Here is a 27965-nt window from a genome sequence, read left to right as displayed (position 1 = left end):
CGGACCAAGCTGAGTTCTCAAATCATTAAGATCATGAAGTTTTAATTCTAGTAAAAAAACAAAGATTCATACAAAAGTCACCTTAAGACAAAATAATAAAATTACAAATGCTGTTTAGGACACGCCACTGCTGAAATACACAGTTATGACTCTTTTATAAATAACAATAAAATACCTGCTACAGTAATGAAAGGTCAGCCTCAGGAACATAAACAACATTTAATTTGAAATTAAAATGTCAGCATGCTCTTTGATGGTGAAACTTGGAATAATAATAATTGGAATAAAATGACATGTAAACTAATGGGTATTGTGATATGGGGGAAGTATTCTTTTATCTTGGGTGATACACAATATTAACCGCTGTAAAAGATTTTCATAAAGAGTTTAGTGCTTAACAGTCAGGCTGAATGCTTTGGGGAACACAGGCTTACAGCAGCTTATAATCAGCTACAGGAAATCACAGTCTTGTGCTGAAACATGCCAATTTCACACATCATTTATGGTGAAATAATTCACTGAACATGGAATTTATAGATCTTAGAAGTTGTGTGTTTTTTTTAAATGGAAGATCTAGCACCCATCCAATGTGTAGTGAGAATTTAGAGAGCGACATGCAACGAAGCAACACCAGGGGGCAAATGAGAAAAAGCACCAGCCACACTGATCCAGAGACATGAGATCCAGACATACATGAAGCACATGAGTTCAAACTGCTCAGAAGAGAGGTATAAAATGGAGCAAATTATTAATTAATATAGTATTTTTTATAACACCATTAAAACCTCAAAGCATGTTAAAGACGTGAATAACAATACAACATACCAACAAAGAAAATGTGATAGGATCTAGTTCTGCTGAATGTCTGAGATCACATAAAAGGTTTAAGAGGAGGTCCGTTTTGTTTCCACGACAGAGAGAAACTATAAAGATGAGATCTTCCTGAGAATTGGTGTTTATTCCACATCAGCTCCAGACTGGTGCCTGCAGTGACACTGCATTACGTCAATAGTTTGGCCCTTTGCTGTAAGGATCCCGCCTCATCATGCTACCGTAGCACATGGATGGATCACACACCCCAGGCTCACCACGGATGCCAGGATTACCACTTTTACCCTCTGCTCCGTTAAGACCAGGGGATCCAGGCTTCCCTGGATGACCTGGCTTACTGTACCCCTGGGGACCCATTGGACCTGTGGAGATAAGCCATGATCGGTCCAAAGGAAAGGTACACAGTGGATGAAATATTTTTTTAAAGTATCCCAGCAAATTAGCTTCCATTCCAAATTAGCCACATTTTTTACCTGGAGGTCCTGGTGGCCCTTGATCTCCAATGGTGGTTCGACCAGGGCTTCCCTTCTCACCCTTGAAACCTGGTTCTCCTGCAAACACAAGTGTACCTGTTGGAGCCTTCTGCAAAACAGCTTTAATAACATACTGTAGACTGTAGGTTTTACCTTTTATCCCATCAATACCAGGGTGCCCTGGCCGACCAGGGTGGCCTGGCTGTCCCCTAGAGCCACTAAGTCCAGGAAGACCCCTGATTCCCTGGAGCCCAGTTGGACCTGGAGGACCAGGAGATCCAGGCTGGCTTTGACAACTGGTACAACTACTCTGCTGGTTACTCAGCAACAATAAAGGCAGCTCAGCTAGGATAATTGACAATGAAAATGTGTCAGACGTGGTGTAAACACACAGAAACACATCATCCGTCTATATTGATACTCACACTGAAGAATCTCTCTGCAGATTTGCCGAATGTGATTGTCCGACATTTGACTTGCCTGGAATAAAAAGGGATGGATGATATAGATCTGTGCAATCTATTATGTTAGTCAATATCAGATACAGTATAACATCATAATAACCATTATAAACAGTAAAGTTAGCACAATGTGTAGCGCACATACAGATCTTCCTTCAGGTCCAGGTAGTCCAGGTGGACCGCTGTCCCCCTGCAGCCCTCGGGGGCCAGGTGGGCCTGACTGACCCGGCTGTCCGGGCCGTCCCATTTGACCTTCTTGACCTCTCTGCCCCGAATCCCCTGCTGTCCCTTTCTGGCAAAAATACCACCCCAGGGTTAGCAATACACACAACAATTCAGGTTGGATAGAGGTACAGTCATTGAAGCATTCAGCTTAACATACCTCTCCTTTTAGTCCCATTGGACCAGTGGAGCCCTGTCAGTGAAAGTCAGGATAAGTCATTTAAAACTAGAAAGCACTCAGAGAGCACATACCTCCTCACAATCCTCAAAGTGCGTTATACTGTAATAACAGAAAATCCGCTTCTATTGGCATTAAAATCAGGAGACAGGCCAGATCACTTTGTGGATATTTGGAGAATGCCTAAATATTATGGTTAACAGTATAAATGAAAATGTGAAGCAAGTCAGACTCACGAACAATTAGTGGGTGTCAAGCTGTCATAGCACCACCTATAGGCTAAATAGCATCACATTCTGCAGTATCATTTTGATATGTATCATCTCAAATTTGGAGTTTGCCTGCATGCCTTCAGAAATTGATGTCTATTAGGCCATGTCTTCAAGATTTTAACAAGGAAGGATCAGCCTTACAGGGTCATACAAATATGTTATGTATACCAAACATGGTTTGGATAAGGAGTGGTAAAAAATTAATAAAATAAACTTACTGTACACAAACGTGGTAGGGTATGGCCTATATGGATAGATGAAATATGTATTGCACAAACTTCTTCTTACTCCTAATTCCATAAACAAATAATGTTGCTGAACCAGTTCAGGAGTTTTTAAAGATTTAAAATGCTTAACAAATGGCCACATGGTGGCGCTATCCACATTTAAAACTCAGTTACAGTTTCTGAGCTTTCTTGTTACGTAAAAGAGAAACAGACATGGACCATTCTTGAGGGAAGTAATAAAAACGTTTTTGTTAAGTTTTATATTAATTTGCACATTATATATATATATATATATATATATATATATATATATATATATATATATATATATATATATATATATATATATATATATATATAATACAATAATTAAAAAACATACAGTAAAATATCAGTGATTTTATTGTGCATTTTTTGCACTACTAAACTCACGTGTTCCCCTGTCCGACCCTGCTCTCCTTTTTCACCCCTCATTCCCTGGTGAGAAAATCATTAGATTAACGTCACGAAAGCATCTGAAATTATTGTTCCAAGCAGACATCGACACTGTATGTGCAACACATGGTACTGTAGATAGTACTGCATGTTAAAACATCCATAATTATGGGTGATAATGTGTTTTAAATGCAACACTATGACTACACTTCCTTGTTTCATTTCCAGCGTTGATTTTGTTGTCATGACACGAAATTGATCCAGTTTAGCATAATGGAGAAAACCATGCTGGAAGTCAGTACAACAGCAAATATCCAGACACATTTTCCAAACCCTAGTCGATATGTGATAAATGGGGCTTTATTTCCACTGGATTCTTGAAATATATGTATATGTGAAATTAATTAAAGACAATATATTCCTCAACTAATAGAAGTACACTACTTACAGTGTAGACTGCCTACAGTGTTGAAAACAACCTTACAACAATTGTTGGATAAGTCCCACACTGAGTTTGATATAACAGATCAATGTTAGCGATTTCTTTTGGACCAGTCTTAATCTGACACCCAAGGGTGATCAGCTACACTCAGGTTTATTCAAAGCTCTCAATTTGAGTTATTATTTTAGCATAGCATCACAGAGGTAAACACGATCATAGTACGATCTGCTTGACTAATGTAATTTTGTCTTGTATCTTACCGTCTCTCCTCTTTCACCTGGATTTCCTCTTTGTCCCTGATGAAAAAATAAAGACATGGATTATAACTTTATGGTATATTTAGTTATAGTAAATTCCAAATGATTTACAGAAAAAAATATATTGCCAGAATACATTCTTATACTTTTTTTTTTTTTACTACTTTTACAGTGAAGACTCACATCTGGCTTATTTTTGTACAAATGTCCAAAAGAGAAAAACAAAAAAAAAACTGATTGTGATGTAAGTCTGTTGAGGATATGTGATCTGATATATCTGGGAAACAAATCAAATACAAAACAAATCAATACATTTTATGTTTGACCAAGGGGGGTGCGCGGTCACGAAAGGCTTATATCATGTGGACGCGCCGACAGTTTTGTTGTCATTACTTAGAATTCCTCAAGGGGGCGGCAGAAACTACGCACTATAGCTTTAACCCTGACCTATAAACAACTACAAATTATGAATTGTCATTGACGTAAATCATACATCTGAAGAGATTTCAACTTGATGAAATGGGAGTGGAAAAGGAATGACAGTATTACAACACTGGCAGAAAAATATGTAGTAGCAATACCTTGCTGCCATTCAGCCCTGGCATGCCCTGGTGCCCCGGCTGACCTGGTCTTCCTGCTTCTCCTGCACTCCCCTTTAATAGTGTTCAATTTAACACCAATCATAAAAAAGAACACCTTTATTTATTAACTGTAGGATATAAAACTTTTTTTATTGTGGATAAACACAGGATTATTCACTCGCAGCTTTATTGCTTCACTGAATTATTACAGCATTTTCAATCAGACATAAAGCCACCTGGTTCCTATTATATTATTTAAAAGGGAACATACCACAGGCCCTGGTGTTCCTTGTATACCTGGACTTCCATTTTCACCCTTATTCCCCTTGATTAAGAAATAAAACATGTCTTATATTACAGAAAACATACAATGAAATAACATCCAAACCACATCATATCACTGACTGGACTGCAGTTGGTATTTTCACTTCCTTATCATAATCATAATCATAATTCATTTTCATTGATGCGTGCAATAGTTATAGCTTACTTTCAACAAGGTTTCATTTTTCAGCTTGACGTTTAATTATGTATAATTGTGTGCTTTCTTTTCCAGTTGAAGCTGAAGCTCAGCCATAAAATCAAAGTATTGCCTGCCCATAAACTAGCTTTTCACTTGCCATTTACCAATACACATTGGCTTGTTTAAGGCAGATCAGCTAATGAAAAGTGATTAGGAGACAGAGCGTCCAGACCAGACAAGCCCACACTGCTTACATTTCCACTTAAATTCCACTGACTAAAGCAGTGGGGCCAGATCCTCGCTTAATTTAGCACTGCCGGTGTGGCCAAGAGATCATTACTTGTGCAAGTGTAGTAAAAAAACAAAACAGTGACCAAACAAAACATGCAATGCTGCTGACCCAAGTAGCTTTCTAGGCATTTCAGTGAACTTGTTGGTTAGAAAGCTTAAATGATTTAACCTTATCCAAACTATGTGCACTGCAATGCATGATGTATAGGCTTGATAATATAGGTCTTGGTATTGTAATATATAATGTAATATGTTTAACTGTTCTTTATTGGGCTTGAACTCAATTTAAATCAAGACATGGCCTGGCCTGCAGCTTGTCGGCTGCTAATGCCAGCTTGTGTGGTTGATCTGCAGTATTGACTTTTCTGGGTCACAGGTTGAGCCAGTGCGCTCACAGCCACAGGGATGCAGAGGGGGATAAACTCACATTTTTTTTAGTGCACAGTGCACAGTTTATCCATTTTAAATACTTTATTAAATCTTTTTGATTACTGTCGGTAAGATAAAAGTCGGTGATTATTTCTGCTAGCTTCATTGTAGCTTTGCATGACAATACAGCTGTTCATAGAAGCTCAAAGGGGATTTTTTTTACCAGGCATACATGATTACCTTGTTTCCAATTGGTCCTTTTAAACCAGGTGCACCAGGTAAACCCATCTCACCCTGCAGGAGAGTGAAAAAAGTGTTTTTGGTAACTGAACACTTTGGTGTGCACTGCACCTACACACATATAGTACAACAGCTGTCAACTTACAGATGGTCCAGTGGGTCCTGTGAAGCCCCTGGACCCAGGCAAACCAGCTTCCCCCTGAAATGAAAATCATGTCAGTCAAACATTATCACAAAGAATGATGCAAAAGCATTGATCTTTTTATTTTGCACATACAAATACATTAGGAACAGGAGCTCACCTTTTGTCCATTCAGGCCTGCAATTCCTGGCAATCCAGGCATACCCTGGTAGCAAGGAAACATATTATACTGTATTGCTGATCAATATATTCAATATGCTAAAAAATATTTTTTTAATAAAACTGCATGTTTTCATATGCAGTGTTTCTGAACTGATATTAAAGGCAGCATGAAAGACTACAGGTTCCAGTTTACGTCCTTTCAAAGTGAAATCATTACTTCATTGGGTCAGTAACAATTTTAGCCAATTGCTCAATAAAAAGAAACTGATTGAACTGACATGGTGACAAGTAATGTCTACCAAAATACACTACCCAGTTACAGTTGGCTAGTTGTACACAGGAAAAAACATGGTTTGGGGCTTTTTGAAAGAATATCTCATTTCATTTTCTTCTTTAAACTGCCTTGCTCTATGCAGTAGCACAGCACTGTCTGAGGTTTTAATACAAAGTGTACACTCTTTAGATGAATCCTAAGTGCTACAATTGAACTGTGCAAATGTTTTATTTGCTGATGAATGCAATAATAGAAAAAGTAGTTGCTATTTAAATTGCACATAGGAAAAAGAAGGAACGCTGATCCAACTTTATAAGTAAATGGTTAAATAAATTGAAACTGTATGTGGTTCAACACATGCAGCAAAACTACCCTGGAATGCCTCTTTAGTTTTTTGTTTTGAAGGTTATTTTCTTCTGAGATAAATGCTTGCAGATGCTTAGTGGTTGCCTCAGACTGAAGTTTGAGTAACATATGTTCTTAGTGTATAGATTTGACAGGCAGGCAGAGAGACAGAAATATAAATAGAGCCACCCAGACACTTACACTCTACCTATAGGTGGAGAAATCCCCGTCTTGGGGCCGACACTGAAGCACTAATTTCATCTTGTTTTAACTTGAGGAAGTACAGCACAAATCCTGTCTTCTTGGATACATCGCTAACTCTATTGTTCTGGTGGGGGGAAAATGGCTTACAGCCTTGTGGAGCAACTGACTCATCTTTTGTAGACCAATCACAAACTCTTGGACAACACTTATAATCATGATCAGTGGGGTGGCTTCCCAGTTGAAACACTTTCTTCCTAAAACAGATTTGCTAGAGCACCACAGAATTCCTTCACTCAGTAACTTTCACTGCCTTAGATTATAGCCTGAGCCCACTTGTTACATAAAGGAGTTATCCTGGGATGAACTACAGGGGAAATACCCCTAATTTAATGGTTGTCAGGGGTACTCAGGGGTAGTGTCTACTGCTGACACTATGTTAACACACTGCAGTCTTACTACAGTAAAACATGTTATGCATGCAAATCTGTGTGATCCATAAAATCAGGTCTTGTACGGTATTTGCCTATTTTAATCTTCCGTTACTCACAGTATAATTTCATGTCAGCTACAATTTGTAAACTGTAAAGTACCACACACATAAATCTCCCCTCTTCTTTCCTTCCAATCTTAACACAATATGACTGTAAATTTCATTCATGCACAATTTGCATCAAATCCTCAATTTCCGTCCGAGTAGAGATGCAAGAGCTCAAACAACCTACAAAATACCAAATATGCATAATGAGTAATGTCTTTGTTTACAACTCACAGGATGGCCTTCTCTTCCATCAACACCAGGAATACCACCCTCTCCAGCTTCTCCCTTAATACAATGCAGAAACACAAACATTACATTGACACATCATTATACACATTGCCTTATAATTTGACATGTCATGTTGGATTTATTAAATAGGTATCTATCTAAACTTTGATGTGTACAAAAGTTGTCAAATGGGGTTTAGGAAGAGAGAAGGGAGACACCTATGACTACATTTCTATGGTTGCCATTCGTCAACAACACAACTCTTGGGAACAGCAAAGTCTTTTAAGAATGTGCACACTTATCCAACCTCTATTATTCTCCTAATCCCTGAATGAGCTTTGTGACATACTGTTCTGCACTGTCAAAACAAACTGACCTTTTGACCAGGTCTTCCTGGAAATCCAACCTTTCCATCTCTCCCAGGTACGCCCTGAAACCACAGAAAAGGATTTTTACACACGATAATGGCACATGAGCTCTGGATTTGATTCTGAATTGTTTTATACATACAGGGTCTCCTGGATAACCCGGTGGCCCAGGAGGTCCCACACTTCCTTTTTCTCCCTGAAAACATCATGCCATCCAGTTAAGATTGTTATATTTCCTGTGTCATTTTCAGTAGCCATGAGGACTGTCTGCACCCTTACCACTTGACCAGCTTTTCCGGGTAACCCTGCAATTCCTGTGGATCCTATTGAGCCCTGAGGAAAGTTAAAAGATTTGAAATGATCATTAGCTGTGACATATTCAAAAATAAACCTTCCATGGCCTAAGCTGGCCATGCAAGCTGATGGTGACAAATCTGCCAGTCGTTTAACAGGATCATCCATGTTTATAATAGAGGGAAAACACTTTTTCAACAGCTCTTCATCAGTCAGATCAGGAGGCACATGTTATACAGTGTGGGACAACAGCTCTTCATAGACCCATTCTACATGGTCACAAATATGCAGTCAGTGTTTGACATTAGTCAGCAGGGATCTTGTTTTTCTGGGATAGACAATGAATTAGGCAACTATTTGGCCTGACATTTTTAAAATTGCACTGGCTGACCTAAAACTTGACGTTAGTTATGTATCTGTTGAATGGTGCCAAAAATTGGAATGATGCGTCACTGCATTTTCACATTTTCTGAATAAAAACAAACAACAGCATTTGGGGGAAAAGGCGGGAATATTACATTATTTGTTTTCTCAGATTTTGCATTCCATCATTCAATAATATGCTAATCAACTCACAGGGGAACAAATTACTATACAGCGTAAAAACCAAAAGACGTAGTTATCACTGGCGGGATCAGGGAACATTTTTATTGTTGCTTCATTTGCACAAATATTTTGTAAATAAAAAGACATTTGAGTCAAAGTGTTGACAGTTTCTTTCAGTTTGAGCTGAATTAAATTTTCAGTTAACAGGTCCCAGGAACATGTGTTCATGTTCCATTGGTATCAAAAAATATCAAAAATCACTCCAGCTGTGGCCATAACTACAGTTCTGTCAAAGCAAAACAAGCTATGACAAATGTATTTATGGAGTGCTGCAGCCGGGGCAGTAAAGGTACAGTCATGGAAGCCAACTGGTAGTGTGTATGCTTTATTTGTCTTTATGTGGCAGTACATTTGGCTGTTTAGTTGGATTGTGTTGGCAGTACCACTTTGTGTGACAACATGGAGCATAAAACATGAGCAGCTGCTAGCATAGGTAGTGTAAACAGTGACTGGTTTGCATCTCATGTGTGCAGGAAAGATGCGATAAGTAGCTTTCGCTCCCTCCCCAAGCAGAGCTGTGGGTTTCCTATTAGGAAGACAGATGTATGTCCAAAGGAATGTGTTAATGAACTACAGCGATAATTAGCACAGACTGGATGGCCACATAATTAGCAATAAAATGTTCCTTCAAAGGTGATGAATGACTGTGGTCATGAACAAGACTGTGAATACATAAACACAGCCACTTTTTGGCAAAATGGCTAACAATCCTTCCTCCTCGTGTCCTTGAATTATATACTTCTGACTTAATTTAGCAGACATCTTAGGTTTCCGTTTTCTAGATCCTATGCCAGGAAAATGAGACAACACCCTTGGGTGGTCTTACAGTATGGGAACAATTTGGAAAGGTATATATTATATATATATTTGTAAATGCATTTTATATCCAAAAGAAATCTTATAGCCTACTTAACAACATGAGGATTCCCTCTAACTTGGTTAGACTTGGTTGTTCTGTGGTGCATGGAGAGTCTTTAGCTTTCCTGTTGTGGATAACACCTCTTGACCCAGACGTTAAGGGTATTTAGTAGACCAAAACTTTTGGAGCGTTTTTACTTGGCCCTGACGGAAATTCGTAGGAGCCATAGGCATCTAAACTTTTTGTGTATTGTTTTATACATAGATATAGTGTTAGAAAATATTTACCTTCTTATCTACAGTACTGTACTTTTTTTTCCTATTTGTAGAATCTATTTGACAAGAGCTTTTCTGAACTTGCTCTTTAAACATATTTTGCAGCTGTCTTTCTTTGTAAGAAGTGATGGAAAATCACCCGCAGTGCACTCCCTCTAGATGCTCATCTCATCATTCATGATGCCTCAGACCATTACACTAATTAGATGTCTTATTATGGGATTTTAAAAGAGCACTTTGACAGACCAGTAAAAGTCATGATACTTTCATCCTGTAAGCGTTGCTGGAAATAGGATAAAAAAGATACAGTAAATCCACCTGATCTAAAGCAGTGCAGTCCCCCATTGTGTTCTCCTTTTTGTGTGTGTGGCCAAAATCCAAAGTATTTTACCTAATCAAAGAACGTTGAGAAGACAGTCCAAGCACTTATACAAACTTAATTTGACACATGCTGGACCTGTGAGGGGAAACTGTAATAATGGGACAGATGTTATGGGAGGATTCATTCCAGGTGCAGACATGTCTGTCTGCAGACAGCTGCGACAGTTTTCAAAATATTATTAACTGCTTGAATTGTTCTCTAACTTCAGCCAACTATCAGGAACCTCCTGTGGTCACACAAGTCATTACAAGGTAGGATGAAATGACAGAGGTGATGCAATCTAGACAGGATGCATTACCTCATTGTCCCTCAAAATAATGCTCAACGCAAAATGTTGTTTAGATACACATACAAAAGTTCTGGATAAAGCTGCAGGACTGTCAGGCTTGTGCTCGAGTCTGCTGAGTCTACTGTAGTTGAGGCCTTCATAGCACCCAGTAAACACAAACTGCTGGATCATTTGGGCACTGCTTGCTTTTGTTTGATGCTGTGTTTATTCAAGGATTATCAGCAGATTCCCTTGAAGAGTGGATTATTGTATCACGCAGTATTAACTGCATGTATGTTTTGTAATCTGTGTGACTGAACAGTGGGAGAGGCACTTATCCAGCTGAGGCAACACTCACTGTGGGCTAGTCTGCCTTTAGATAGTGTATTGATTTTTTTACATCCTGATACTTTGAAGGGGCGTTGAGGCTTGGAGATTCTCACCCTAAAGCCTTGAATGCTAAAGAGGTTTAGCGGTCAGGTTTTATCTGATAAAAGAAGATTCATTCACATTCTTGCTTTCTCCTATACAATATAAGGCCATATTGTAGAAGGCGGTGGGCACTGAAGCAAAGTTGGTCACACTGAATTTCAAGGTTTTACTTAACTGATAGCCATGTAAGACATATAGCCTGCTCTCTGGGGGTGTGCTCTGTTTTGTTAGTCTCTATTGATTTTTTTTGTCTACAGTCTCTCTAAAAATAAGCGTTTGAGCTTTCTAAGGTAAGGGCAGAACAAAAGTCAGGACATATGAACTCATTTAAAACGTCTATGATGGTCCTCGCTCGTACTATCTCTGAAAAGCGCTCTTGTCCCACAGTATAGAAGTTGTACTTTTTACTCTCCCAGGGGATCTGGCTTTATATTCATAACATGTGGTTTCTAGAGTGATTGATGCAATGATGTTCAAAAGTTTAAAGTTAATGTGTCTAGCAGGGATTTCCTGTTAATCCTACATTTGATCTCATAAAAAGATTTACCTTGAAAATGTAGTATGTGTTTTTTACTTTTTAACTGTCGCTTGTCTTTTTTTCTACGGAAATCTTTTTTTTTCTCAGCAATTTTACTCACTTTACATGCTTTTAGATAAATAATATTGGACAACATCTGGATAGCGTGTTATCAAGCAGAAATCACCACATTTGAATAATTAACATTTCCACCTTCTCTCCTGGTAGTCCAGGCGATCCTGGTAATCCAGGCACACCCCTCTCACCCTGAAAGAACAGACTTGCGTTACAAAAGTGGTTCTCAGTGGTCACAAATTAGTGCAACGGCATGATAATGAAACCGATTGTGCCACAAATGTGCTTTTTGACCTTCCTACCGAAACACCCGGCCTCCCTTGCTCGCCTTTGTACCCATCTGCCCCACGTGGACCCTGACAGAAACAAAGGAAAGCAGCTTTAAATTCTCTGTCTTGATGCTGGATTTAATGGTATATTAAGTGAGATTTGCTTTACCTCCACTCCTGTTGGACCTGGCAGCCCTGGACTTCCTCTAATGCCAGGGATACCCTTAAAATAAAAAATAAATAAAAAAAGACGAGAGATGCACACATTTGGTTTAACATTTGAACCCACCTCAACTGTGTGCATGATTCTAGGCTGCGGAATGAGTTTTTCATCATGCCGTAGAACGTGGTTAACTTTTGGATGGCTTTCATCACACAAAATCACCACTGTGCTGCAACCAGTGGTATAATCAGAGATGTTTTTTATTTATCCATTGGAATAATGAGTAAATAAGTATATTTACTACTGAAGCAGTCCTGACCTCATAGAACTAACAAGCAGAAACTGTCATGCCTTAATGGGTACATTAACTCAATTGGTTTTGGTATTTTCTCAGACATGGATGCTGCTGTGTTGTTGGCGGTTATGATCTGTATGTTTGTATATTGAACTATGTAGTACTCACAGGCTTACCATCAGCACCAGCAGGCCCAGGCAGACCAGGTTTGCCAGTGTTTCCTTCTTCTCCCTAAAGAAAGAATAAGGTAATGTAATAATGTAAAGCAGAATCTGGAGAGACACTGGTTCATACAGAATATCCGTATTTACTCTGTTTTTCTTATTATATATTCTGCTAATACTGCATATATCTATTATTTTTACTACTATTATAATGTCACTGCTACTACATTGCACATATCTGTACATGTTGTTCATACATTGTTCATATTACATAGCCATATTTATTCTGCTCTTATAACACTGCAATATATTTCTTGTCCTGCCTATGCACCAACGGTCTATACTTTGTATATCACATAGCACTTTTCTGCTTTTTTTGCACTTCTGGTTAGACCATAGACTTTTAATATTAATGGACAAAGCATCCGGTTCGGCGAAGTGCTGCAAATGTGGAAGTGCCTTAAACCTGCATTCTATCTGAATTCCAGCAGGGGGCGACACGTGTGGTTGCAAAAGGAGGTCGGTTTCTGTAGAAGTCTATGAGAAAATGAGCCTACGTCTCACTTGATTTATTTACTCAGTAAACATTTTCATAATGAGTTTATGGTCTCAATCACTAGTTTTAAGTCTTCTGCAACACAGAATGATGTTCATGTTTTGAATTATGGTCTCGTTGATTTTAAAATCGGCGATAAAGCAGGGGGTGTTTTAGGGCGTGGCTATGATGTGATTGCCAGTGAAAGTGTGTAATGTGACGTAGAGTGTAAGGGCTCCTCCCTCACTCCTCCCTCTCGTCTAAAATCATCACATCCGCAACCAGGATGGCTGCGCCCGTAACGGCAAACTCAATGACTCATAGCAGATCTCCACAAACCAATGGTTGACGTCACACATGCGCTGTCCATTAATATTATACAGTCTATGGGTTAGACTCAAACTGCATTTCGTTGTCTTTGTACTTGTACTCTGCACAATGACAATAAAGTTGAATCTAATCTAATCTAATCTAATGTAAAGCACTAAAGCAAATTGTTTGCATGTCTTTATCTATCATGCAACCTTAAAGCAGCATAAACAAATCCGTGTGGAAACAGCTCTGGTAACAATATGCTTTCTCTGGCGTTGATTTAATTTATCTTTTTTAACCATGCTGAGTTAGTTTATGTAATGTAAGATGATCTTGAACACTATGTGGGGTTATAAGGAACATCTGCAAGCCTGTAATGGTCCCAGCATTTTGGATCTATTAGTAAATGTAGTAAAAGCTTTGCTGTGACATTATAAACACAAACATGCCTGAACCCAAGTAGGTTTTATTAACCAAGAGTCTTGTTGCTAATGTAATATCTCTCTGAGGTCTGTGTGTAAAGGCTTTTATGACCGTGGCTGCTATTATTTGGTTGGTACCCTGTGATCAATAAGAGGGAGCACGTAGGTTTTATTTCCTATTTTGGTAATTTTCCATTGTAACCTGTGTTTATCTTAAACAGCGGTCTGGTTTGCTTCAAGCAAACAGCACATTAGGATCTTACAAGGCTAACCATAACTTTCCTCACAATGTCAAGCTGCAATTTGCCTAACTGGAGAAAAGAGGCTATTTGGTGCGTCCATAATTTGTTTTCAGCAGGTAACTGTGTGTTTACTGTAAGGGATAAAAGTGGTAAAACCTCCCACACAGCACTGTTAATGGCAAGAAGGAAACCTGTGTTTGCAGACTGTAACGACTGTAGTTGGATTTGACCTATTGGTAAAGTGCAACCTCATGTGTTCATCACATAATTATCCGACACAGAGAGCAGCATTTAGACATCAACTGGGAATTCAGCAAACATTCCCTCAAGGCTAAGCTGCGAGGAAGAGAAAGTTTGTGCTTCATCATTAGGTCTCTTTGTCACTCCTGAGGTTACACATAAACCAACATTGTTAAAGATTAATTATTGTTATCTTGTTTAATCTCAACAGAATACCACTGTTTAAAGTAAATATTTATGCAACTGTCTGAACACTGAGGAGCTGGACAAGGCTGAGCTCTGTTCTCTGATGTCTTGCAGCATACAGAAGTACTGTATGTGCACGTTTTATGCATTCATTTCTGCAGGCACGATATGTGCTGTATATTAAAAAAGCAAAATTCCACAAGATAAATAATGAAAGGTAATATAAAGAGGCCTTTTTTTAAATAACCAACCTTTATTCCTGGAAGTCCAGGGGGTCCAGGAGGACAAACACAAGGTTCTTGAGTTGGTTCAGTGTAATCAGGACTGTTGGCACACTGTAATGAACCAAACCAAACATACAGAATTATACATATTAGAGCTGCAATGATAAGTCACTCAAGACAGAAGACAGAAAATTATAAGCAACAATTTGAATAAGCAGTTAATCATTTTGGGTAATTTTTATAATAACAAATGCCACAATTATCTGGTTTCCCGCTTCTTAAAGGTGAATAATTGTTTGGTTTCCTTAGTCTTTTACGATTGTAAATATTTTTGTGAGTTTTTGACTGTTGCTTGGATATTTAGAAATTATATTAATTAATGGTCTAATGTTTGTAAAAGTCACAAAATCCAATGCTGAAACCTGAAAACTCATTATTCAATCATTGTATATTAACCATTTACATCACAAAAGCTTACCCTACCTGGTGTGTTCAAAAGCCATCTGCATTTTACTTTGAATAAACTAAAATTTACACTGCAAATTGGACATCCTTCTGTTTTTTAATCAAATGTCATCCATCAAAAGGAAATTGATAACTGAACTTTGAGATTCCATTGCAAATAAGCCAATAAAAAACACACAGAGAGAGGAGAAAAGCAGTGGTACACTTGGAAAGAATTTGTAATTTTAGGCTACTCATCCTGTCTCTTTTGATGTTTTCAACCCACATCCTCCCATTAAAAACTGTAATTTGGCTCTGGTTTTGTGGTTATAGCAATTTGGAAGCCAACATAACAATGGGCCACTGCTTCACAAACGCAGTTAGAGCCAGCAGACAATAAAAAAAAAAATGTTTGAAGCTGAGTTACGGGTCCCACTCCAACAAATCATTTTATGCATACATAAACAGATGTGTCTTGAAATGAATATGCTGAGTTTACACTACTTACTACTACTACACAATACTATAATACACTGTGCTGATGACTTATAAAGCAAATAAAATCATTTTATGCCATGCAGTATGAGGTGTGGAGTTAACTGATGGGGAAATTGTGAGTTTCAGAGCAGAAACAGATGTAGTTGGACAAGGTGAGAAGTAGGTGAGAAGAAGTTATCTTTGTTGCTTTTGGACTAAAACCAAGTTCAGAGCCAAGCAGACTCTTGTACTTACAACTCCAGGTATTTCACATGCAGTCTCTCGGCTATTCTGCTCGGGGTCACAGTAAATGCGAAGTTTCTGGATTTCAAACTAGATTTAAAAAGAGAAAAAAAACTCTTGTTAAAAACACAACATCCACTGCTGGAGACTCCAAACAAGCAAACAAAACAAACATGGGGGTAATTTTGCGACGTTTAGTTTTGGTTTTATCAGTGCTTTGCTACTAATGAATCGAAATTGCTATTGTACAACTGTTGAATTGTCCTTACTGGGCACGGAGCAGCTACATGTTGCCAGACCTCCCTCAGTGTTGGAAGCGTTCTGCAGCGATGTTACACTATTCTTCCATTATTTGGTATTTTGTTAATGTTGGTGGTAAAATGGCTCCAGAAAGTCCCATAGACAGTTTCACTTCAGTTACCATGTGAGCAGAAAGATGATCCTGAGATATGATTTATTTCATTTCCATTTTGTTTATGATAAAAGGTTTAAACATGATAATAATGTCTTGTGTGGTCTGTTGGTTCCTGCTAATGTAATGTTGTTTAAAAATTGCATTGTGGTAGGCTACTTTTAAAGGGTCCAATTACAAACATCTGTTTCCAATTACAAGTGTGTTTATCCAGAAATGATACTCACATTAGTGCATTCACTCTGTTAAATGGCCTAAAACTGCATGATCCATATAACAATGGATCAGTACACACAACAACAAGCTGTAGCTCATGTTCTTATGGTACTGTATGTAATCCTGTTTATTATTAAGTCATATTTTTCTTTATATACTACTACTAATACTAATTGACCCAAATGCAACATTGTCAAACCTGCTTAATTGCTCACATATGTGTCTGAGGTATTTGAAAAGGTCCATTTGTATTGTTTCACATCAAAAAGTGTTACATCATATTAACATTTAGAATAAAAGGATGTATTGTGCAGTTATCCCTCTTTTCCATAGCATTATCATGACATCAAAATGTTATATTATGTTTTCAGGGATGTATTTGCATTGAAAGCCCTACCTATGTAGCCTTCTGCTGAGTAAATTACAACACAGCACAATTATGATTTATTACTAATGCAGCATTTTTGACACAAAATGGGCCAATTGAGACAAATAAAACAGATTAATAAGACCATGTAGAGAAAAAGGCTCAATTTTGCCAAAGATTTATTATCCGCAAAGTTAAGCATGTCTCTCAGGAGGCACCAATAAACTGTGTGATGCTTAAAATATTTATCAGTGCTGCGTTTGCTCAACTACTTATTAAGAAACCTGTTTCCTCTTTAGTAGACATACTGCCGGATTACTTTTCTGGTAACCAAACATGTATTTCATGCAAACAAGGTTGTTGATGTTAATAAACTTACTGGCACTGTTGTTTCCTTTCTGACATATTTTCCAACTTGGGTTTTTCCATTGATGAAAATACCAACAGGGGGCTCCAAGGATAGGGTTTCAATTTCCAGGTCATCAACGTAAAGAGTAACATCCTCCTCAGTAACCAGCAGTCGCAGCTGGTGCCATTTCTCATCAAACAGCTTCTTTTGTCATAGAAAAAGAAGAGGAAAATAAATGTCATTAATACAGGGCTGGCAGTGTGCTGATAAAGACATTACAAAACAGGATAAAACAATCTTCTCCCTGGAGGGAGTGTGTACATTGGTGTGTACAACTGTTGTCCAGAGCAGGAAGCAGAAGGAGCTCAGTCACTAAACAGGGCAGTTTGATGTGTTAAAACCTCAACAATACAAAGTAGTCATGGCTATAACTTTTATTCAAAATATTGTGGCATCTTAAAGTAAAGACTGTGTGCTTTTGCAGCTTTTGAATAAACTACAGTGAAGATAGTCAATTGGGTGTCAATGTTTGTTGACAATAACTTTGGGGTAGAACAGACATACAAATCTACTCAACTCTACTTCTCTGTCCCGCGAGTTAAAAAAAACAATTGGCAAAAGAGCTTTTAAGTTTTAGGGCTCCAGCAGATTGGAATAATCTATCTGTGGAAATAAGATCAATTTCTTTACTTGGTTTGTTTAAACATGCCCTGTCTGCTCACTTTAAGATGAACTGCCATTGTTATTAAAGATGCAGGCAATCCTTATGCCTACTGTCCATACCTAATGTTTATATTTGACTGTAGTTAGAAATTCACTCATACTCTACTGTTTACTTATTTACTTATTATTGGCCATTTGGTGGTTGTAATGTATTGATGAACATATGCATGTGTTGTTGTTGTTGTTCTTTTTTGTTTTTTCACTTCTCTGTTATTATGTAATGATTGTGTTATATGTTGGGACCCCCTCGAAAATGAGATGATACATCTCAAGGGGTTTATCCTAATAATAAACAAATTTTTAACATTTTGAACAATTTAACAGCGCTGAGTAAATGGGGATGAGTAACAACTGGATATACTCTCATCTCATTCATCTAAAACATTATTACCTAAATCAAGTGCTATTTGTCTACCTGGAAGTGATTGTTGTGTTAGATTGACGTCACAGTTATTTGGTCTACAAAAGAGTTCAATTAGTCCTACTTCCTCAAGGGCAAGTAAAGGACACAATCTGCTAACCATGTACAGCTTCTACTTTTGTAAAGGTTGAATAGGCTTCTGAAGCTCTACAAGCTTATGCAAGCCATCTGGTTGTGTGAATACAGTAGAAGGATTAGGATTGATTGGTTACATAACAGGTATTGTGTGTGGTTGAAAGAAAATGTTTAAACCTTCAAGGTGCATTGATTCAAAAAGGTTTCTGCCAGATTGTTTTATAATATATAATAATGAACAGAGTAATACAATTTCAATACCATTAACTGTATCATACAGTATGAGCTAAAAGCATTCATGCTGAGAATCAGTTTAAGAGGTGTACTCCAGCTATTTCAGTTTCAAAACATTGGGGGACACACAAGAGACGGATTAAATAAGAATGCACAAAATCAAAGCAATAGAGGCCGAGATATCCTTACGTTTAGTCTTAGTAAATATGATAGATCCTACATTTCCCATAATGCAACTTTGTGTCTCTTTGTTTGAAAACTCTCTGCCTGGTAAACACCCACACAGCCACAGAAGACATTATGCAACTGTGTAGTACTCTCTAGTAGAGTGCCCAATTAAGACTATTTTAAAGAAATAATACAGTGTTGCCATACCCCTGCTGTATGTTGTGAAAATGTGACCGTTTGAATTCCACTTGCTGACTCGCTGGTTGTGGTGAACATGACGGTGCGCTTCACACCATTTAGAGTCACCGCCATCTGAGGTTTCCCATCACGTGTCTGTATTCTCCACACGTCCCACTCCTCTATTGCCACTGATCCTTTATACCTCAGTGTGGCCACAAAAACATATGATGGAGGCAGGCCATCAGGAAAAAGGTTCCTAGATGACCAAATGTAAAAGTCAGTCAACTTGTGAATACACTGGCTGTGATGAAGAAGGAATAAAAGCAAGGAGATTACCGTGTAGCTTCACTTAAGTCAACACGAGGTGTCACTTCGTAGGCCTTAGTGCCGTAATATGCGCCTTGTGTCTTTTTTGCTTTTTTAGCCAAATTTAAATGTAACAGAATATCAAAACCCTTCTCGTCACGGGAGTCTACGGGAATTCTTGCTGGACAAACGGTTTCTGCAACAGACAAACACAGTAAAATAGAAAAATAGACAAACATAAGGACAAGTAAAGAATAATGGAGAGAAGGACATGAGGCAGAGGGACATATGGAGTAGTCTGAGGTAAAGAGATACCACTAATACTGTCATAAAAGTAACCTGATAATATTTGAGTGGAACAGCACTAATCAGCGGTTGCTTACCTTCACACAGTTTCTGTCGTATGACCTGTATGATCCTGGAAATACCTTTGTAGTCCTCAACAGAGAAGACATATGTTGAAAATGGCTTGTTTGCAATGTCATTCAACTGGGTCACTTCTGTCTCTGACCCAACACCAATTGCAAACAGAATTACTCCTTTTTTCCTTGCTGCCTCTGCCGCTTTCAAAACCTCATCTTGAGACTTCCCATCTGTGAGGACAATAGCAATTCTGGAAATGCCTGATGGGCCACGCTCAGACAGTCCAAACAGTTTGTCTGTAGCAAACTTAATGGCTGTCCCTGTCCTTGTGTTTCCCCCCATGTACTCAATGGACTCCATAGCTTTGATGAGGTCTTTGGTAGAGGAGTGCTTCCCCAGAGGTATTTCTAAAACGGGGTCATCGCTGTACTGGACGACTCCGACCTGGGTAAACTTCTGTCCAATGTTGAAGCTTGTTGTTATGTTGACAAGCCAACGCTTTACTATTTCAAAATTGACATCTTCAACACTCCACGAGCCATCTAGAATAAAGACCAAATCGCATGGTGCGGTCCTACAACCTGAAGCAGACAGGAAATGAACAATCAGCAGTGTAAAATAATGGTTTCAACAAATCCTATCTAGCTTGATGGAATACATGAAATAACATCTATCACAGTACATGGAACCACCTTTGCCAGTTGTATGCATTTGATTTAATTTGATGTATGTATGTTGTTTAATGTATGGACAACAAGCATAACAAAGTGTGAGAAAATGAAGACAGAAGCACTCTTACTTCTTAAGTCTTCATCTTGAGCTGCACTAAACAAATGGAGAAGCATGAAGCACAGGCATCTTAAGACACAATGCATGGATGCCGCTTTGTAACCCATTATGCAGCAGTACCAAGTTCCAATTTTGCACCTACAGGGAAAGGGAAAACATGCTTTGTATTGAAGGGAAAAGAAAAAGGACAATGCAAGCATTTGTGACATGTGGTCCTTGTGTTATTCTTGCCTTGACAGACGTTAATGTCTCAGATTATTGTTTTTCCATTATTGTTTGGCTGCCATTTATTCTGGCTCATCCCCTCTCCACATATTTAAACAAAAAACTATCCCACTACCTGCCGTTGCACACTCACAGTAAGTGATTATAAAGGTTGTGTGATACTTTGAGTTACATGACAAGGATGTTGCCAGGGCCTGCAAAATATTAATTAATTCAAACAATAAATGATTCAAGCGTTGTATACACATGCAAATTAGCAGTATTTGTGCATTGAGACAATGTTATCTCTCTGGATAATGCATCAACCTCATCATCAACCATCCATTAAAGCTATAGTGCGTAGTTTATGTCTCCCCCATCAGGAATTTCAAGTAATAACAACAAAACTCGGTGCATCCACATGGTACAAGCCTTCCGTGATCGCGCACCACCCCCACCCCTCCTCTACGCAATTGCTTGTAACGAAGAAGGACACGGAGGATTAAAAAAATGTGATGGACTCTTCAGAAGAGGTAATTATCTTCGCTCGATTTTCTGTGCGCGAAAGTCGCCATTTTCTAAACATAGCCATACTGAGAAATACAGAGAGTTGTGTGGAGCTGATAGTCTTAATTAGCTTTGTATCAACTCATTTAGCAATGGCTTGAATGAAATGGACGCTCATTAATATAAAAAAGTTATGCACTAAAGCTTTAAGGGTTAGATGAAAATTAAGCTTGTATGAATGTGTATGACTCAAGCACAGCAGCAGGATACATTCAAACTGTAATAATTTCTGTCATTTGCAAACATTTTCTACAATTACTTTGATGTTACTGGTTGTTATTGGTTAGGTAACAGTTTTATAGCAGGAATTGGACAGGTCTTTATTCACATCAACTGAGCTGTGCATTTTTCAGAATAAGCATTAGTACAGAGGAGTGCACACATACAAGCTGACTTGGTGTAAGCAATACTGTATGCATTGCACTTAGGTCAAGGCCCAAGTCAAGCACACAACAGACAGGACAGTCCATTCATTGTTTGTGGTAATTAAAATCTATATACAAAAGGTAGAAAATAACAGAGTGGGAGAAATGGCTGCCAAATGTCAAAATAATGGATAAAGATGCTCAACAAATAATCTGAGACAAAACAAAATAATCTGACTATGGTTTAATCCACAGGTCCAGCAGAATATGTATATTTCTTATTACACAAAACTGCATTCTTTGATTCGTTGGCCACTTGGGGGCAGTGCAACAACATTGACATATTATCACCTTATAAAGTTGATATGGCGAACTTGTTAGCAAACAGTTGCTTATTTACATATCCAACATTAGTACTCACTTGGAGTCATGTTACCATCTACCTCCTTAGTCCAATATTCACTCTCTACTTAGCTCTGTTTTTTATCTCTACCAACGCCTGAGAAAAATATCTTGCTCTTTAGCTGTTAAATGCTCCAATATGTTCACCAGCTAGTCGCTAACTGTCTGCTGTTTGGTGCTGGGAAGGTAGTGTACAGTGGGTTTGTCAGAGCTACTGCTGAAAACAGCTGCAGGCAGCTGTCACTGGGGCTATCAAGTGCAAATCCCATCAGCCCATGTTTGCTTTTTCCTAAGTTATAATCACTTCCTACCTCCCACTGCTGCCACAGACACTGCTGTACTACCTACAAATCCCTAATTCACTTACTTGCACTACAAAGTTGTACTCTGAGCTCTGCATCCAACCTCCATGCGGCACACTTTATCTCTCCAATCCTGCTGCACAGCTTCAGTACACCTAAGCATTTTCCTTTCAAGCCTCATCCACCACATCCTCACATGTCAGCTTTACTTAATAAACAATTCACTGAACCTCTGACCACAACTGCCCTTAAACCAGTGCTCACTGTTTCCTGTGGGATTATCAGCTGTTTCCTCAAATCTGCTGCCATTTGCCAGCTTTTGCCCACCCTTGGCCTAAATACAACACGCCAGCCCAGAAAAGCTTCACTCCTAGAATTTCCCTCGCTAATGGATAAAACCAATTGTAATACCTTCCTTCCCATCTGTGGATGAAGTAATTTTAACCAGTTACTGTCACGTGCAGCTCAACCTCCAGCCTATGTCACCAGGCATGTCATTCTTGGAGTAACATTATTTTAAACCCAGGAAAAATGTTTCAAAAACATTGGTAAGTCTGAACATAGGACATGTTGGGATATTAGTGAAACAGTTTGTACATATGATTAATCTCCTTTGGTTTGCTTCAACACCTTTCAACTCCCTCCAGCTCTACTTCTATATTTTCCTAATGTATCCACTGTGTCAGCTCTGCTAAAACAGCCTTCCTCCCCTTGGTGTTTTGCCCTACAATCATTCTTTACTTGAATAAGAAGAAGAAGAAGTAACTTTATTTTTCTTCACATACAATTATACAGTACAATGTAGTGAAATGTAATCTTTGCATTTAATCCATCCTAAGCATTAGGAACAGTGGATAGCCACAAGGCAGACCTGCTCTACCTTTGAGCCACAGCCACTGTCAGAATTACTGACTCAATCTGTAATGATCTTGCTGCATTTGCCCAGCCCTAGTCAATATCCACAAAGTTCCACTTCCGGGATTGCTCTCTGCCGGAAATTCCGCCGAATGTCACTCTTTTCGGATGTCCGTTTTCGGATGTCCCATTACCTTCCGCTTTCTTTGTGTTGTAATTTTAAACTCTGGTCAATTAATGAGGACTACGGTTAACTGCTCCTCAGATCTCTGCAGGGTAAATCCAGACAGCTAGCTAGACTATCTGTTCAATCTAAGTTTTCTGTTGCACGACTAAAACAACCTTTGAACGTACAAATGTTCTACCAAAACAAGTTCCTTCCCGATGCTATTTTGCAGCGGCACCGTGGCTCCGCTCGGCGCTTAGCATAGCCCAAGGCGATTGTGATCGGTTTAAAGAAATGCCAATAAACAAGAGCATGTTTTTTTTGCCATCCCGGATTACTGTGTGGACTCGCCAGACCCTCCTCCGCAGTGCTGGTCTGGCAATAAGAGACTAGCCCAGCCCTAAAGGCTCCCCACTCTACACCTGCACAGTAACATCCTTGTTGTACATCTGAGAGCTGACTGTTGGAATGCTTCTCCTACACACTAGGGACTCAAAACAAAGATGTCCAAATATAGTAGCTGATGTCCCAATATAACCTATGTGTTATGTGATTGTCAGATAAAATGATGGTATTCTAAAGAACCTCATGTAAACTATCTAGATGGTACCTGATCTATCTAGCATAGCTAAACAGTAACTTCTTATACCCAACAATGCACTCAAAAATAACCCATGTGAGGGTTTTCCTTATCTGGAGCCTCCATCAGTAGAAAATTATCCATTATCTGTAACCACTTATCAGACTATCACAGGGCTCACAATTATACTCAAGGGAAATTTAGAGTCAATGATTAATCTAACCTACATGTCTTTGGACTGTGGGAAGAAGCCAGAGAACCCCGGGAAATCCCACACTAACACGGCTTGGGCCTTCTCTGTGGCCTTCTCCCACACTAACACAGGGAGAACATGCAAACTCCACAGAGAAAACCCAAGCTGGCCACCGGGTTCAATCCCGAAACCCTTTTGCTGTGAGGCGACAGTGCTAACCACTGCACCACCCTACACTAGCAGTTTGTTTTAGAGATTAAGATTGGGGGTAATTGTGATTGTTTTTTTCTGTGAAATGAGTTCTTTGTACATTTTCAATTTCTTCCCTCGCCTTCTCTCCACCCTTGTTGGTCCTTCCCAGCTGAAATGCGAGCAGAGGAGGCAAAGATGAGGCACAAGGAGAGAGGAGTCGAGGCAACAGGCATTTAACAAAAATTCCATGCTTTCAATATGATGTGTGGCACAGTTTGTATATTCCAGCTGTGTGTCACGCCTCTTTTGTACGTCGCTTGTGCCAAAAAGACACCTGTGTATCCTCGCTCATAGTTCATCTGGCAAGCCTCCTCTTTCCTTGCTTGTCTCTCCTCAAGATGCATTTTAGGAATTGAGACATACTCTACTTCAAAATGGCGTGCTGAGATCAATTTCTGGGTCACAGGCAGGTGGATGAAGGTTCCTTCAAGAGGCTATTTTGCAGCTGCACCGTGACTCCGCTTGGCGCTTAGCACCGCCCAAGACGATGGTTGGTTTAAAGAAATGCTAATAAACAAGAGCATGTTTTTCTCCCATCCCGGATTGCTGTGTGGACTCACCAGACCCTCATGTGACTCAAGGAGAGAGGCTCAAAATAGAAACATGACAAGAGCCCTATGTATCCCAATGACTTTGGTGATCCTCTGATTTTCCTTCTAGAGCCAGCTTTTCCGATCAGCCTCAGATGTACTTAGTTTATAAATGCTAATGATTGCATGATTTAATGCAAACGTTAGCATGCTAATATGCCAAACTACGATGGTGAACATGGTAAACATTATGCCTGCTAAACATCAGCATGTTGACATTGTCATTGTGAGCATGTTAGCATGCTGACATTAACATTTTACTGTTCACATAACCAAAGGAGGGCCATTTTAAGCCATTTAAAAAAAAATCTATTATGTTTCTGGTGACAACAGTCTTGGTTATGCCTTGCCCCCAACTCAGAAATGGCAAATACATCCCACTGAGATTTGAATGAAGCAATGTCAAGGCAAGTGCAACAAGTTACAAAATGCAGAGTTTGTCCTTTCACATTGGTTAATGTCAAATACAAAATGATGGCATTTTACATACGTGCTATTCACTGTATTTTGCAAGTTTATTTCAGTAACAGGTGAAAACAAACATGTAGCATTATAGTAGAGTATAATGATGGTTATGTTCATGCGCATGGAATTAGAGATGAAATGTGATATTAATTAAGAACCCGGTGAAACAATGTAAAGAGCTGTTTACATTGTGCATGTGAGCAGAGGGTAGACATTTTAACATGGATTGTTTCTGTGGCTGCTCTATCAAATGATCTTTTACAGTAGTTTCCAACACATGAAAGAAAGAAACTGCTGACATCCTTAAAGGAGGCAGTTGCAAATGAAGAGCAGATATGCTGCATACTGTAGAAGAAGCGGGACTTGTGGAAGGAATTTGATAGGAAGCCCCGGATTCTTCACCTTACTCATAGCTATTTCTGATTGTGACACGTAAAGGTCAACAAAACTGTGGCTAGGACATTACCCTTGGCCTCCCAAATGCTTTTATTCCTGCCCAGCCAAAGACGGGTCCCACTCTTTAACATGACTGCATTTTTCCACCATGTAAACTCAGCGTTGAAGTAATACAGTTGAAGGAGGCGTTAAGCTGCCATAGTTGTGCAAGCCGTTTGCTTCAGAATTTTTCCCCACTAGAGAGCTGGAGGAGGTTGTTGGAAAAACCCCTCATTGGCAGGGTCCAGCCAGGATGACTTTCCCCTCGACTGACTTTCCCCAAACGGAGTGTTTCTACACCTCAGCTTGAGCCACATGGAATTCATTTACACCAACAGACAGTGAAATTCCAGCTGTGGACTGTGACCAAACACATGTAGTCATGATGAAGGGAAGCAACCTTCACCCAGGAATAAAAACGCACCATTACGCGTGTTATGCTATAATGCGAAGAGTTGTAATGCATGCATAATGTAGCAAAATTACCAGGTGCACTTGTGTTGCAGGTTAGTACCAGACTCCATTAATGTTATTGGGGCAGCGCAGACACTTTCTATCTCCAAGTTTTGGTGATTGAACGGCAGAACTGTAATGCTGGTATACATATTAAGCAAATCAAAAAGTTTAAAAAAAACTTTATGGCTGTAAACTATCACATGGAATTCATTCTAGGTTGAGCCAGTTGTTTGTTGCAATACTTTGCAAAAAAAAAACATTGATGTGAGACTTAGGTTATTCGCAGGTTATTCGCAGTTTAGTTCCAGCTGGAAATGCTGTTCAGGAAGCTGCTGAACAAATGATTTCTCCCATCTCACCAGATAACATTTCACTTGTTCGGGGTGGGCGACATTGAGTCACATAGATTTTGAAGACACTATCAGACCACAGATTGTGTGATTAACAAATTATACTTCCCTTCAAATGTGACATCTTTCATTTAGCAGAAACCATAATAAAATGTTTGAATTATTGAACTCTGAAAAACAAAGGTTTTGTATCGGTACTTTATGTAACTGCATGTTTTAACTCCACTTGAACTGCTGAAGTTATTCTTATCTGCTGTAAAGTTGGCAAAAGGAAGTTGTTCCATTCCAGAAACAACAACTGCTGTTCATGCTGAACAGTTGCCAACTTCAGGGGGATTTATTGATGCCAAATTCTTCAAGCAACAAGGGAAAGCCAAGCCCTATCAGTTGTTCTGCATAGAATCTGTTCAACTAATCCAAAATGTTAAATATTTTCTTGTAAAACGCCAGCCCATAGGGGTGTGATCACTGTCCACTCTCAGATGCTTTCAGATATTTTCTACTCTTCTCACAAATATTATTGTTCTTCATATACATGCAATTCTCCCATCTGTAAAAACTGTACAGTGCATGCAATGCCGGCGTGCACTATGCTTGCACAGATTCAAGGAATATGAAAGAAAAATCCTTTTTTACGAGAAGTGAAATGGCCAGGAAAAGAATATTGAGCTGATTCCATTCATTCTTTGCATGACAGTAGCACAAACAAGGGACTGATAACTGAGCTTAATGTCTTCAATATGCAACTGCGGCTGCACAGACTTGAGTACACCAAAGCAAAAGTTGACACAGTGCAAAAACTGTTACTATTCTGAACACATCATAACACACGGCATACTGAAAAAGAAATTAAATATACTAAAATCCGCCCAACAGGTTCACTTTAATGATCCAAAACTGCATCTATAGATTCTAATACTCTACTTTCTACTGGTAAAATGAATATGACAGTTGCATCTTCGTGCATAAACACTTCTAACTGCAAAACAGAAAATTCTAAAATTTAGAAATACAATAAGTTGCCTCACAGAAATTACACAAAGTAAGCAAAAAGTTACCAGTAAGCGTCCAAGCCCTTGTGTGAATTCCTGTTAATCCTCTCATTGAGAGCCAGTGATCAATACTGTTCACAGCCCAGGTTTTACACAAACTGGATTTAGAGAGAAGTGCACATGTTTCTCTGCTGAATGAAAGCCTGCCCTTTCCAGCAGCTCTCTCTGTCTTCTCTGTTTCTGTCCTTCTTCCTCTCCACC

The 27965-nt window shown here is 38.9% G+C and overlaps 1 protein-coding gene across 4 annotated transcripts; it reads right to left on the bottom strand.

Moving 5' to 3' along the window:
- Nucleotides 1-10: 10 nt before the first annotated feature.
- col21a1 (collagen, type XXI, alpha 1) lies at nt 11-27965 on the bottom strand. Of its 4 annotated transcripts, none has more exons than XM_078272402.1 (29): nt 27771-27963; nt 20541-20668; nt 19762-20322; nt 19409-19574; nt 19100-19328; nt 17302-17475; nt 15940-16017; nt 14791-14874; nt 12607-12669; nt 12150-12203; nt 12014-12067; nt 11850-11903; nt 8283-8336; nt 8146-8199; nt 8012-8065; nt 7639-7692; nt 6045-6089; nt 5888-5941; nt 5743-5796; nt 4651-4704; nt 4380-4451; nt 3802-3837; nt 3097-3141; nt 2148-2180; nt 1911-2057; nt 1730-1784; nt 1458-1649; nt 1305-1382; nt 11-1193 (listed from the first exon to the last, which is right to left on the bottom strand). In XM_078272402.1, the coding sequence occupies exons 2-29, from the start codon at nt 20635-20637 to the stop codon at nt 1006-1008; spliced, it is 2883 nt and encodes a 960-aa protein (XP_078128528.1). In that variant the 5' UTR covers nt 20638-20668; nt 27771-27963; the 3' UTR covers nt 11-1005. The 4 variants fall into 4 exon arrangements, with proteins under 4 accessions (XP_078128528.1, XP_078128529.1, XP_078128530.1 ...); XM_078272403.1 differs by having other exon boundaries at nt 17302-17472; XM_078272404.1 differs by lacking the exon at nt 20541-20668 and having other exon boundaries at nt 27771-27964.

The sequence above is a fragment of the Sander vitreus genome, chromosome 17 (genome assembly GCF_031162955.1).
Source record: "Sander vitreus isolate 19-12246 chromosome 17, sanVit1, whole genome shotgun sequence".
NCBI lineage: Eukaryota > Metazoa > Chordata > Actinopteri > Perciformes > Percidae > Sander > Sander vitreus.
Note: the sequence above shows the minus strand (reverse complement) of the source record. Positions and strands in the feature narration are given on the sequence as shown.